This window comes from Maylandia zebra, linkage group LG2, assembly GCF_041146795.1.
Source record: "Maylandia zebra isolate NMK-2024a linkage group LG2, Mzebra_GT3a, whole genome shotgun sequence".
NCBI lineage: Eukaryota > Metazoa > Chordata > Actinopteri > Cichliformes > Cichlidae > Maylandia > Maylandia zebra.
Window position 1 is genome coordinate 34,111,043 of NC_135168.1, and position 15,377 is coordinate 34,126,419.

The following is a 15,377-nucleotide window of genomic DNA, read 5'->3' on the forward strand; positions in this document are numbered from 1 at the left end:
TTGCAAATTCCAGCTTTATTTCATTGACCTAGAGTAAATGCTCTGCAGCACACTGCATTTTATGTAATGATGTAATGGCACAAACTGTATGCACATTTTTAGCTGTGCATAGACGTTAAGCTGTGTTTGTGTTGACCTTTTGTTTTAAACGACAAACAGGATGGACAGAACCAGGTAATATGCACTGATCCTTTCACCGCACCCCCTCGGAAGTTATTACCCTTAGCTGGAATTCCCTGCTTTGAGGCAAGGTAGTTTCCATAATTTTCTCCACCCTTGGATTTATCATATCCACCATTTTTCCCCTACTCACGCTATACCATCAACTCGTGCCCTGGGGTAGTTTAAATGTACAGATGAAAATAATAGGAAGCGTAGTCGAAGGAATTATGTTATGAAACTCGGCATCGTTGGGTTTCACAACAGGGTGGAAAGCCATTCACTTCACCCAATCGGGTTGCTCGCTGCTGCGTCACGTGATCTTTATTTATGTAATGCAATGGTGTTACACAGTCACCTAGCTTCGTGGCCGCGGAGAAGTAGGCTACAGGGGTTAATAGCGGACTCGGATTACTAAAGAGAAATAACATTAATGTGCGGATTTACCGACCTCGATCGTGCGGCGTGTTTGGATTTTTGGAGCGTCGTGGAAACCGGCGCATTGGACTGGGAGCCGAGAGTCTTTTTTGAAAAGGGAACATGGCATTTGTCCCAATACAAAGACTAAGTTAGGGCTGAAAACGAACAATGTCACTGAATGTTTTGAACACGAAAAGAAAATTTGCCAGGTGAGCGTATGAGGACTCAGTTTTGCAGCCGGACGGAAAGCGGTCTGGTTTAGGCTGTGTGACACTATTATTAGTGCATCGCCAGCTGGCAGCATGTAATTTAAAGGGTCCTTGCAGTAACAATACCGCCAAACCGTCTATCTGCAGTGCTTTGACGAACAAAGCGACAGTTCTTCCCGTGGGACACTGTACTAGTGACATAACCAGTAAAAAAAAAAAAAAAAATACAATGGAAATGCTGGAGTGCCCCCTTTGCCTCTGTCTGATGTGCGAGCCGGTGACCGTGTCGTGCGGCCACACGTTCTGCCGGAGGTGCGTCGGGGGCTACCTGCCTTCCAAATGTCCGCTGTGCAAAGAGAGGCTAAAACAAAAGGAGGTGAAAAACACGAGGAACAACGTCTTGCTCATCGGCGTCGTGGAAAAGTGCTGGCCCGAAGAGAAGGGGATGAAGTGCCAAATTCAGGAGAAACTCAAAGCCACCGAGTTCGCGGAAGCGTTACGCTTAGCGAACGAGGGGCTGAACTTAGGTAAGTGACACACGTGAGAGGTCTTGACAAGTGCAGGCACACATAAGTGTGCGTGTGTGTTTTCTTTCTTTCTTTTTAAGTGTTTGTTTGATTTATAAATACTATTATTATTTTCCGTGGAATCAAATTACTTTTTTCCTCCTTTTCTTCCACTTTTACGCACTGCACATACTCTTTGCTGGTGTCCAGTGATGGTGCAGCCCCCCTAAAAGCCAAGTACCCGGGTTATTAAGAAGGTTAATAGAGAATGCAAAATGATCAAACATATTAAACCATTTGATTGAAACAACAAAGTAATTTGTGATTTGTGCTGAATAAGCAAGATGCAGTGGAAGAAACATCTGTCTCATTCAGCTGTATTACGCAGTTAAGCATTATGACATAAGGTGAGATGTCGATTGGATAAACGTATCTGGCACAGACTCGGTCGGTGTGTGTGCTTCTTTTATGCACCTCTGCAGGAGGAGGGGAATTTAAAGATGTTTTGTAATATTTTAAAAACTAAACAACTGCAGCCTTGCAAGCTGTTATCTGTGCAACTGCTTACCTTCGGCGTCTTTTGCATGTGCGGTTGATCTTTTTTCTTTTTATTTTCTTTTTTGGTTCATGCAGCCACAAGGAAGTAAAAGGGTCTGCTCCTGCCTTAGATGTGTCGATCAAGTCAGCAGGCGCCCAGGGGATCATGAGAGTGTTTGTGCTATGGGGAATCAGTTGAATTAACCTTCATGTTCGCCTTCTCTGCCAATCCAGTTAAATACTTCTACCTACCTTGCTCCAGCATTGCGGGCTCTTGTGTAACGAGCTCCCTGCAGATTTGTGAACTAGTTTTTTCCCCTTCTTCTTCTTTGTCTTTTCTTTTGATGATTTCTCATGGCACCTGTTCACTTTCACTTGTTGTTTCAGAGGATCATTACCAAGAACTGACTTTGTGTTTGCAAATGCTTATGTGCATAACCTTGCAGGTTCTTTTGTAATGACTAGTCAAGCAGCTTTAGGTAACAATGTCACCAGGAACCTAGAATGCACACTAGTGTGTCAGCTGAAGCTAGAAAGTCTTGAATGGACTGGAATAGGAGATGACTGTGCACATATGTGAAGCAGAAGGTGCAGATGCTGTCGGCGCCAGGGGGGTGGAGGGGCTCGATCAAATATTAATTATCTTTATATAGCGTGCCCATGTGTGTGTTATGTCAGTGATTGAGGAGTGGCATTTAATTGCATTTTTTGTTTTATATGGTCAGTAGTGGTGCCAAAAGCAATTATTTCCTTAAGGCGGCGCATCATAAGTTCTTGGGTCGATTTCCTCCATGCTCCAGAAAGCAGAATTACTTGTTATGTGGGCCTGTTACTACCTGATGCGTGTTTCCTCATTTGAATGTTTGGATTGTTTTAATTTTGGCCACTTCTCCTCAAAAGCTCCACACACCATCATCCCTCACCTATCTCACCTTTTCTCACTTCCTCTAGTCCCAGACGACCAGAGTTTGAAGGTGTTCAGGGCCGAAGCGAACTTGGGCCTGAGGCGTTTCTCCGACGCTCTGACGGACCTCGACTACCTCTGCTGCCTTCGCCCCAGCTGGACGGAGGTGAGAACGGAGCGGAGCCAGCCAGACGCAGTGTGCCTTTGCTGTCTGTGTGGTTCTTTTGTCCGGACAACAAAAGCTGATCTGTTGTAGGGAACATTAACAGTGCCACATTTATAGCATTTCACTGCACTCTGGTGTGGGAAAGCCGAATCTGAACCTGCACACCCTCCCACTGTCGGCTTGGTTTTGTAACATGCATGCTACGGCACAACCGTAACTGCAGGAAGAAGGTGTTACCTCATTTCATAATTTGCCTTACCATGTCGACCTGATACATTTGAAGCAATTCCCCTGCTTTTATTGATGTTATGTCATTCACAATGTTATGCAAACAGCTACTTATGTCATAATGTCATTTAATCACTCCATGCCAGTGGGTGACTCACTGCTAATGCAGAAAAACATACTGTACAGAGTCCATTATTGCATTGTTTCTGTTTTTATATCTAAATTTAGACAAAGCGGAGGTTATTGTACTCGGCCCTAGAAATCCTAGGAACATGGTTTCTAACAAGATGCTTACTCTGGGTGGCATCACCTTTGGCCTTTAGTAGCACCATGAGGAACCTTGGAATTGTTTATGACCAGGATATGTCCTTCAGCACACATACTAAACAAGGACTGTCTTCATTCATTTGCACGATATCTCTAAAATTAGAAACATCCTATCTCACCTCTGCTGAAAAACTAGTTCATGCATTTATTACTTCTAGGCTGCACTATTCATTATTAGTATCAGGTTGTTCTAAAAATTCCCTGAAAAGTTTTCAGTTGATTCAAAATTCTGAGTACTGACGGGGACTAGAAAGAGAGCATATTTCTCCCATATTAGGTTCTTTTCATTGCATCAATGTTAATTCATAATTAAATATAATTAATTAAATCCTTCTCCTCACTTACAAAACGTTGAATAATTAGGTCCCATCTTATCTTAACGACCTCCTAGTACCATATCAACCCATTAGAGCTCTTTGCTCTCAGACTGCTGGCTTTCTTGTACTTCCTAGGATTACTGGGAGGCAGAGCCTTCAGCTTTTAGACCCATCTTCTGTAGAACCAGCTCCCAGTTTGGATTTGAGAGACATACATGGTCTCTGCTTTTCACATTAGGCATAGAACTTTCCTTTTTGATAAAGCATATAGTTAGGGCTGGATCAGCTGACCCTGAACGCTCCCTTAGTTAAACTGTAATAGGCCTAAGCTGGTGCTTGTCTTATTGCTGGCGTTTCTTTCTAATATTAGGGTTGTTACCTTACAATAGAAAGCACCTTGTCATTGTGATAGTTATATTTATATAGTTAAAACTGAATTGAACTGAATATCCAGAGATGTTATTTTACAGGAAATGTTCCGTAACACCATCATTTTACAGTTTGACTGACTCTGCCTCTAGTGCAGAAAAAAAAATCTGTAATTCTGCAACATACTTCATGTAGAGTTTTTGTTTAAATGCTCTGGAGGTCTTTGCTTAAACAGACACTAATGTGCTGATTGCATCATTCTGTTTGTGCAGGGCTCCTTTCATAAAGGGAATGTACTGTTGGAAATGGGTCAGCAGAAAGAAGCCCTCATCCACTTCCACCGTTGCCTAAAACTTCAAGCTGATTTTGTTCCCGCAAAGAGCCAGATTAAGAAGGTCTGTTAAACCTCCCAAGAACTCATCAGTGAGAAATGTAATGTAATTCAAGTTGAAGAGCACATGCGATTCCTTATGTATAACAGGATGTAGCACAGACATAGACACTGCTAAATGAAAGGCTGGAGTCATAGAAGGTTAAAGCAGCACCTGCAATAGCATTCTGCGCAGAGTTGCGCAAATCATTTAAAGAACAGGTGATCTTAAGAGATGTTTTAGGATCTGACCTGAATTTTTGATATGTGTGAATGTATGATTTTTTTTTTAATTATAGGTCACACCATGGGTCATATGTTCAGAAGGCAAACATACCTCTAATAACAGATGCAATCAGTTATTAGAGAGCTAATTTTAAAGTTTGAACTTCCAAATCAGTTTAGCTTTAGTTTGTTTCTCTCTCTCTCTGTGTGTGTGTGTGTGTGTGTGTGTGTGTGTGTGTGTGTGTGTGTGTGTGTGTGTGTGTGTGTGTGTGTGTGTTTAAATCAAACAACTGAATGAATGAATAGATAAATAAATAAATAAATAAATATAAATATACATGATATCACTGTATAATATAACCCATGATTACAGGCATAATTCCCTTGTAATTAAATGGAACTTTAATATTTTTTATTTGAAATTACAATATGGTTGTATTTACCTACAAATACTTAAAGTTATGCACGATAGAATAAATTTGTAGTCATTTTTTTACAAGAAAAAAAGAAATAATTATATTGTAAATACATGTTAAGCTGGGCATCATTTCATAGAAACTTTGTGAAATGTAAGGAATATGGCACTTGTACGGGCTGTATTATGGTGCAGGTGAAGTACTTAAATTTACTTAAAGAGTTATTATTTCTTTGAAAAAAAGCCTTTTTACCCCTTTATTCTAGTGTACCTACCATAAAATATTAAAATTAATACTTAAAATTAATGTTCACACCCCCATTTTAGCTTTATTTGCATTTCTTCACTTAGTTCAGTCTTCTTGCACTAAAACCTAACTTCACTGTGATGACAGTGAGGTATCATGGCACATTTTCTTTTTATATTGATTTTATTCTTACAATGGCAGATCCTGGAGGCAGAGGGAGTGGAAGTGCCAGAGGAGATGCCCTGCATTTTGCAGGCAGTGTCCGAGTACCTAAAAGAGCCCTGTCCCATCACAACCCTCGGCAGCTCGCAGGGGCCGGTTCATGCTGAAGGCTTCAAACATCCTCATGGAGATAAGGGAGAAGGAAAAGGGAGGAGAGATACACATCAGGTAAACATTTCATATGTAGTTAGAAAATGAGTTTTAAAGATTAAGAAAAACAGGAAAAAAAAAAACATGAGGCGTGTCAGAATTTGCAAATAGATGGCCGTAGTCCTGGAATTTCCTCTGTTTTAAGGTCCTCCCATGAGGTGAGTGTGGGGAAGCTTATGCACTTAAAAATAAATCTTAACAGATAAAACCTAATATCTGCTTTCTCCAAGGTGAAGCATGACACGGGTACTGAATGCTGCCTCAGCCTCTGCCAAGCGGTTTCCTTCCTCCCCGCTGCTGATGAGGATGAAGAGATGATGACGAGGAAAGAAGACTTGCACGGCAAGTGTAAGTCAATATATCGGTGCTCGCATTCATTATGATTTGACTCTCATCTTTAACATCAGCGTACCCAGTAGGAGTCATTTTTGTCTTTTGCAACTGCAAACAGCTTTCTCCACCCCCGCCACCCAGCAGATGGTTTGAAACTACACGATGATCGGGACTTGTTTTCCGAAAGGTCAAACTCACTGCAAACGTTTCAAGGGAATCTGTTTTTGTGTCTTTTCTCTTTCAGTCTTAGGTGAAAGTTATCACGAGAGAGAGAACGGCATGGTTATTCTCACCGTGTCAGACTTTGAGTGCCCTCTCTGCATTAGGTGAGTGTGTTGGACTGCTCGCTGCAATCAATAATGCACCGCTGTTTGTAACGGGGTCATATATCTGGCTGGTCTCGCTTTCCTTGCTTTGTCTGGTTAGTGTTTAGCACACATGCCAGCACTCACCAGATTTAACAGCTAAATCATACATAGCATAAACAGCCTAATGTGTTATGTCTGTCCTCTAAAGGTTATTTTTTGAGCCAGTCACAACTCCTTGTGGGCACACATTCTGCAAAAACTGCATCGAGAGGAGCCTAGACCACAACCTCCGCTGTCCACTCTGCAAACAGCCGCTGCAAGAGGTAACTAGACTGAGTGCATTTAAACCCAATGGGAAGAAGGCCAAACAGCTCCACTTTAAATAAAAAAGTACTTTTTTTTATTATATAAGCTTTGTTAATGCTACCACATTGCGGTCTTCAGGCGCCAGATTTAGCTCAGGCACTCTGACATGAATCTTTTCAATGCTCTACTTTTGTGACAATGTGTGCAAAGATACTGGGCCTCATTTTCTAATAGAAATGTTACTAATCACACTCAAAATCAATGTTGGATTTATGTTGGCCAATTTAATTCTTAATACTGTCTGTGTGTCAGTCAATCTGAATCATTTTAAACCAGTGGGCTCTGGCTTGCTACCTGCAATCTGCAACATACAACATGCTATCACACTCTTTTATCCCCATTTCACTGTTTATAAGGAAACACATTTAAATCTGTACCATTCAAACAAAGGAAAGAGAAGGTCTGGCTGAAGACACTGAAACAATAGTATCTGAAGAGGAAGGAAGAAAAGGCACACTTTCCAAAGTTTTTCCACAGGGGTGATCATGCTTTAAAAGTGGGCTGAAATAAATAGCAGCTTTGCTGAATATATTTTAACCTAATAAAGCTAACTGTGGCTGAAGAAAAAAAGGAACGTTTTAGCATAAAAAATACTAACAGACCATAAGAATAAGACACTTAGAGGATATGGCGCAGCTGGTCTGTTAGCCCAAGATGAAAAACTTCAGGGAATTTTTGAACAACACTCATATCAGTCGCTATATGCGGGACTACAGAGGAATAACACTGAAACTGAAGACATCCAGCACGGATTCAAGTTGATTTTAGTAAATGGGATGATACCTATAGGACATGTAAAATAGCCAAAATGAAGTAATCACACAGTTATATCAGCACAGTTATATTTTTCGACAGTAGCTGTATATACAGCTGAGACAAGACTTTAAAAATGTACTATATTTAAAAAAAAAAAATCAATATTTTAAGGGTGGCTTCAGTAGAAATTACTTGTGCTGCTAATTTGCGTATTTGCATATTATATGCATACTTGCACCACTGCATTTCATGCTTCCATTGCTGGACTACTGCCACTGGAGTATCCGTAATCAAACACAGACAAATCAGTCACAGACAAATGTATATCTATGAGCACCCTGACACTCACATTAATGATGGAGCACAACAGTGCAAAGTATAATTTTGTTTAATGGTTGCAGGGTTTTTTTTTGGTTTATTTTTTGCAGTACTGTAGTATCTTTTCTTTCTTCTCATTTCCAGTACTTCAGAAACAGGAAGTACAACCCCACAGTTCTGCTCCAGGACATCATGACCCGACTTTTTGCCCCCCAGTTGGCTGAGAGGAAACAGGTCCACGATGCTGAGATGGCTGAACTGTCAAAGTAGGCGCTTCACCGACACAGTCTACACCTAATTATTGTCGCGACTTTAATAGATTGTTTTGTCACAAAATAGCCCGTTGTCCTTACAGTTGTGGTCTTTTCTCTTTCTTCTAGTCTCACTAAGGACATCCCTATATTTATCTGCACCGTGGCCTACCCTGGAGTGCCCTGTCCACTGCATGTGTTTGAGCCTCGCTATCGGCTGATGATGCGCCGCTGCATGGAAACCGGCACCAAGAAGTTTGGCATGTGCAGCTACGAGCATGGCAGAGGGTATGCAACAGAATCTTCTACCTATTTCCACACGTAGCATACTGTACATCAAATTATGATGATGATGTTGGGATGAGAACAGTGGCCTATATGATTGCATGTGTATAGAAATTTAAAATAACTTTCTCTAGGCTGTCTGTGTGTGTAGAGAGATTTTGGGTTTGACATTTTCCCAACTGTGAAGCTCACAACAGGCTAGGTGGAACCTGATGGGAATGTCAGCAGGGCACCGCAAGTAGACAGCGCAGGGGCAAAGTTTAAATCACTGATCTGTGACCCTGAGGGGATGGGAAAATAACAACATGGTCACAGGTTTGCCATGAGATCTGCTGTGCATTTTCATCTGCTTCTGAATAGCGTGCCTTTAAAGATCACACTACAACCTCCAGGGCTGAAAAATAAAGCCAGCAAAGACTGGAAAAAAAAATCTGTAGTTCCTTGAGTGGCCACTGGACTCTTGGCCCCAAAAAGCAAGTCAGTATCCAGAGACCATAGACACTAATGTTGAGGCTCTAAAATGTGGTCCAGAAACTAATCTAATCTAACTAATCTCATCCATCTGATATGTGTATATATACAGTCTGTGCTGGGTATACCATGTTGGGAGACAGCAGTCATGGTGGGACTTTGATGACCTTAATCATTTTTAAGTTATCCTCATCTTTGTGTCACAGGTTGACATGGTTTCCAGTTACGTTCTTGTGTTCCTTCAAGCTAATAATGCCTTGAAAACGCACAGAACAAAACTAGTTTATATTCATTACTATCGCAAAATAAGCTTTACTCCAACCCCCTCATATTCTTCCTGCATAATTTTCTAATTATTGCATTAAGATGTATTTTAATATGTTGAACCTAAAGACTGCTTTTTATCTCTTGTGCGTCAGATTCGCAGACTATGGCTGTATGCTGGAGATTCTCGATCTGGAGCTCTTGCCTGATGGACGTTCTTATGTGGAAACAATTGGTGGGAGCAGATTCAAGGTACTGAAAAGAGGCCAAAGGGATGGTTACCACACCGCTGATATAGAGTACCTAGAGGACATCAAGGTGAGGGTTTCTGAGATTACAAACAGCAGCATTTCTCTCTCTGTCTCTCTCTTTGTGATTGTTAATATCGTTGCGTCCTCTTAGGTTGATGGCAGTGAGTTGGAGCTTCTGCAGCGTCTGCACGACAGCGTGTACCAGCAGGCCCAGGACTGGTACCAGCGACTCGGCAGCCGCATCCGCGAACAGATCAACAGACAGTATGGTGCTATGCCGGATAAGGAGGACAACATTCAGGTTTGTGCTTTAAGTGTGACGTTTGCTCTGATAACCTTTGTAAAACTCATTTCCCTCACTCTGCTCAGTAGCCACTGCTTTTACCCTTTTAAATGTCAAATAGTGACCAGTGTTATCATGAGTGCAAAAAAAATCTAAAAGATTAATTTTTTTTCTTAAGTATTCTGATCGATGTTTTCATGCGTCGTATTAGTATGTAATAGTAATGTTTAAGTTATAATAGCAATAGCAAAAACACTGAGGTTTTGCCTCAGCACGTCATTGACCAGTGAGATTATGTAATTGCAGCTACGTCCAAATTTTATATTCAGATGTTGGTTTTGAGTAGTGTTTCTTTAAAGAATGGCTTTTCTTTTATCTTTCAGTCTCTTTAAATGATTTTGTGGTAGTGGAACAGAGAATTATCCAGAGTATTATTCAGTTACACTTAGGTTTGGGCGATTGGACGAATATATCGATCGTTTTTACAAGGGCGATTTATTCATTTATTTGCCAGTGGGTACGTTTGCTAATAATGATGCAGCTAATAGAAAAGTCAACAGAAAAAAAAAAGTAATAGCGTTGTTTTAACAGCACCTTGTTTCATCTGCGAGCAAATGCACCCTCCTCAGAGTGCGCCCAAATGCTTGTTGATGGAGCTGCAGAAGCTGGTGATAGCCTAGCCTAGCATACTCAGCCGGATGGCGGACACGTACAAGTCGTGTTTGAGTACTTTGCTCGTACTATACGTCTGCACAAGTCACACACCGCTTTGGTTACATCCTTAGGTTTACCCTTTTTCGTCCCAAATGGGCTGTCAGCGTTAACGCGCCGTCATCACGACTAACATGATTAACAATTAACCCATCTGGAGCACAGACTGACTCAAAATCCCTGAAATGTCTGGATTTCGGGCAGTTTGTCCAAAGTTTGTTCATTCTGCGCTCCAAATGAGTTAATTGTGATGACCGCATTAACGCCGACAGCCCTAATTTTTTGGGGAAATTAGTTCGTTCATGTTTGGACTTCTGAGTTGTAGACGCGCAAATCCGTCTGTGCCTGATTACATTGCTGCGCCTGTCAAAAAGTCTGCACAGGCGCGAATGTATCGCCCATCCTCAATTATTGGATTGACGATTGTCGGTTGGTTGAGAGAATTTAAGTTTTCATTACCATCACAGGGTTATTGGACTGGTTTGGCACTTAATGTATTTTCATGATTACAGAGGCTAAACTTTCTCTTTTAGGCTTCGCCTAATGGTCCAGGATGGTGCTGGTGGCTGCTGTCTGTCCTCCAGCTGGACCCCGCCTATCAGACCACCGTCCTGTCCCTGAACTCTCTCAAAGATCGCCTGGGACACCTCCGCCTTGTCCTTGAGTACTTCTCTCAGAGCTAAACCCTCCAGCACAGTGGTACTGAGACCACGGCTAACTGACACCAATATTATGCACAGCACATTTAAAAAAGAAGTGAAATCAAACAAATGCGCACACAACACATTTTGAGTTTCAGGGTTGGGTTTGTAACTATCCTGTATCGTTTCTATGGACTGTGCTAGAGTCACAACTGAAAGCCAGATCACCTGGCTGCTAGCTAAAAGCTTGTGATTTTTATCACACAATCCAGTTGGTCAGAGTCAGGTTTTTGCTCTTTTGAGTGCTTTATATATTTCTTACACCAGAATATTCTTCTGCGCACACACACTGTACATGCTGTACCAGTGAGAACTACAGGGTTGACCAAAGATTGATCATGAATTGTGGGGAAATCGATAACATTGCAGAAAACTAACACTGGGTGTCACTGTTTTACTCCAGTTGTTACATTTAGAAAATCATGCAATAGCATCAGCCCAACTGTTAAACGTGCATATATGATCTACTTCAGCTGCACTTGTTGCATTCAGAAGGAAGAGAGCTGAAATAAGCATAAACAGCAATCGGCACTTAATTTGTAGAGATATTTTTGCAAGACTATGAACCTCCAGAGGGTGAAAGTTCATGTGCCAAAATATTTTTTGGGGAAAATTCACAGTGATTGTCTTGTGCTGCACAACACTATTTGTAATGCCTGCATGTTAACTGCATCTACGCTATTGACTATGACTAAGTTTGTACTATTAAAGAATATTCTAAGATCCCTATTTAGCACTGGCAAATAATCCAGTAATTTATACTATCACATGGCAGCAACTTGAGTATCACTTTTTAAAGAGTAAAAGCTGCTGTTTTTTTTTCTTTTTCAGTGAAATGATGGCATTGAGATAGCAGCAGGTTTGCATTATGCTACAAACCTGCGATTATGCATGCTGATGGTCAAGTAGCAGCACAGCACTGCATGTACATGTGTCAGGTGTAAAATAACAAGTCACTCTTGACACAAGCCATTTTTTCCACTTCTTTCTTTTTTCTTTTCTTCTTTTTTTTTTTTTCAAAAGTAGATATGGTGTGTTGTCTGCACTGATAACAGTTACTGTAAAGTTTGAGTCTGTGTAGGTGGTGACACCTAACTCTGGCCCATCTACCACCAAAGTCGTGGTGCCTTTGAGTGCCTGGGCTGACCCACCAGGAGACCTGCAAGTCTTAGTTTTTACATGGCGTTGATGATGAACTGGGTGATCTTTTGTGGATATAGTGCTACATTCCGTGGAATGTTGAAGCTGTAAAGTAACATAGAACTAATTTACTAAACACTATAGGCTTAACTGGGTGATTTTAAAAAAGAAAAATTGATACATGTGCCATTGATATTTCTATATTAATTGCTTTATATAAATAGCTGGCCAACTTGTCACTGTGTTTATGTCTGTCTATATCATGGATGCTGAAGCTAGCCTTGATTCCTTTTATGCCTTTTGTATGGTGGGCAGCAAACTTTTTTTTTTTTTTAACATTTCTTGGCCAACATATCACTTTAAATAATAAGAATTAGACCAGCAACACACTTAACAGATACAGTTTGTATGACAGCGAGTCAACACCCCGCTACAGAGACCGCTTAGATATAGCTTACGCTCAAAAGAAAAATTTCACATGCACGGTTGAGAGATTTGAGGTAATCTGAAGATGAGGGTAGAATCAGAGATGACAATGAATGTGCTACAAAAATAAAACACGAAAGTCAGTTTCCTGCTTCCAGACAATAAAGCTAACTCAAATCAGAAAAGGGATTTAATTCCATGTCCACAGAGGCGATTTTTTTCACCTCTCTGACTCAATTTCTAAGACAAATACTTTTGCACAGTAAAATCATTTTGGTGGGGCTTTGTTTTCTGATGCTCACCTACAGTCCCTCACACCTCTTGCATGTTTCCGTTTGTCAGTGTTATTGTTTGAAGAGATTTCCATGAATAGAATAATGATCTGTGTCGATCATAGTCAGCTATGTCACGTTAGTTTACCCTGCGCCGCTGTGAGATTACAATTCACAATGCTTTTGTTTTTTTTACAGAACAACTCATCCCAGTCTAACTCTTTGTCATCTTAGTGTTTAGCTGGTGTCCATTCATTGTGTAGGTTCAAACGTCTGCTAATGCATGCCCCCCCCCTTTACACCCTGGCAGCTGTTCATTGACATCGGTGCTACCGGACTGTCAAAAAAATGCCCACGAGCACAGTTAAACCAGTTTTCACTGAATGCACACCGTCTCCGATGCTGAACACGAGGCATAATCAGCGACCTGTTCTTGGCAGCGATTGCCCATGAGAATGAGCCGCACAGTTGTCTGCTCAGGAAAAAATAAAAAGGCTGTGAAAAGCACCATGGCGACTTGTTCCTGCTATGTGCTGCAGATCTTACAGGAAACGTTGGCCGCTGTGGTTGGACGGTCAGTGGTCTGTGGGCTGCGTGTGAACTGAAGACATGCCTGTTTTAGTACCACTCTGTCAGCAATGGGTGCATGCAAATCTGCCGAAAGCGAGAACAATGTGCGCCAGATGACGGATTTGCTTTTAAATCCCCCCACCCTTCAAGCCAAGAGCAGCGAATGATCTTGATCTGAATATTTCTTACCTGCTTGCCCACCCCACCCCCTCCCTCCCAGATTGAACTTTTTAAATGTTGTTATAAATAAAAAAAATTCTCACATTCTGCGTGATCTTCCTTTAATTTTGTGTCTGAGTGATTTGAATGTCACGCTGCCAGTTTTTCTGGCTACATTTCACGCCAAATGGGAGAGCCAGGGTCTATTACAATTCACAGCATGACAGAAACCGACACATAGGAAGAATTGATGGGAGCGAAACATGCCTCACATACTGATAATAACACACTTTGGCAGGGAAACTGTTATAATTACTGAGAGAACTGTGAAGTGCTGCAGCTGCGGCAGTGAGAAAGGAGTCCATGATTTCCTCTTGTGGATAGAAATTTAAATTAGAAGAGGTTGAATGGGTATTCCCTGTGAATATCCAATTGGAAGCTATTTCTAGATTAACTACACCAGCTCTAAAGAAATTGCAGGGGTTATGATGACTCACAACCTTCAGGCATTTCTTTTATTAATGGTGCATAATTCAAAGTTGGTTATTTTTAATCCAACCCAGACCTTATGTGTTAAATTGGAGGAAGTGACTGCAGCAGCACAATCAAAAATATGTTAATACATGTTTTTGTTGTTGTTGTTTTACATAAACTCTAAACCTGCAATAGCCTACATATACGTAATGAATCAAGGTTCCACCAGGGGGCAGTCTATACCCGCTAAAGACTAAGGCATGGCACTTCATAAACGAGGAAGGCTTCACAAGACTGTTATTATATTTTATTTTTCTCATTATAATCTCAGTCCCAAACTGATCACGTCCACGAAAATAGGGTCAGCGTGAGATTCTCCAATACAGAGGCGTTAATACAAGAAGATGAATGTAGATGTCTTTGAACAATAATAAGGGGGAAAAAAGCATCTGTGCAGCAGAAGTGAGGTATATTTCCTGCCGACGTCCTCTGCATAGGAAACAGACAGATAAAAAGAGGTTTCACTGGCTTCAGTGAGGTTCTGTAATGCAGCTCAGCGTCGACATCAAAGCCCATTACATTTGAAGAATGCCACAGCTTTTCTCTACTAAATTGATCCATCGGCTTGCGCTGACTCCCCGCTTGTGTATGACTGAGTAAGGATGACAGGCGTTTTGTAGGAGTTATCGCAAAGGGGAGAACTCGCTGTGACTCTGTGCGTGCTAGTATTTCTGCTGTTAAGAGAACCAACATTTCTTGACGGGGAAAAGAGAATCCCCTGGATATTTTGGTTAAATTATAATATATAAAAGTTGGAATTTTCTGTTAGGTAAGGGTCTCGGTGCAAGGCGACAGATAGAGGTAAAGTTAAGGCCCCGAGAAACAATATTGATACAAACAAGTTTGTATGCGCACGACTACTTAATAATTATCCCCCATGATTGTGGAACAACCCGCAGGGGCTTCTACTAAAATAGACATAGCCAGACAATATGGAACAAGAGCAGAAAAAGAGCATCAGAGAACGCATGCATGCTTTTGTTGTCCTGGGAACAAAACCCAGCCTGGAAAACCAACATGTCAAGAGCAGGATTATCAATTAGGAAGTAAAGAAACTTTCTCTTTGAAGAGAAAAGCATTTTTGTGTACCTTACACAGCATGAAAGACAACACGCAGGGAGCTAATTCCTTCAGATATAAGTGCAGTGAATTGAAGCAGCTTGAAGGGGAGTGGGAGATAGAGGAAAAAGAGCTCAAATTTGTGTGT

At 41.2% G+C, this 15,377-nt stretch overlaps 1 protein-coding gene across 1 annotated transcript; it reads left to right on the forward strand.

Moving 5' to 3' along the window:
• The first annotated feature begins 480 nt into the window (after positions 1-480).
• Positions 481-13,741, forward strand: lonrf4 (LON peptidase N-terminal domain and ring finger 4). Its single transcript, XM_004541133.6, has 12 exons — positions 481-1,315; positions 2,783-2,901; positions 4,415-4,537; positions 5,601-5,789; positions 6,002-6,119; positions 6,349-6,430; positions 6,621-6,735; positions 7,997-8,118; positions 8,233-8,391; positions 9,279-9,441; positions 9,526-9,675; positions 10,902-13,741. Exons 1-12 carry the CDS (start codon positions 1,018-1,020, stop codon positions 11,049-11,051), a joined length of 1,788 nt encoding a protein of 595 aa, XP_004541190.1. The 5' UTR covers positions 481-1,017; the 3' UTR covers positions 11,052-13,741.
• Positions 13,742-15,377: the final 1,636 nt, after the last annotated feature.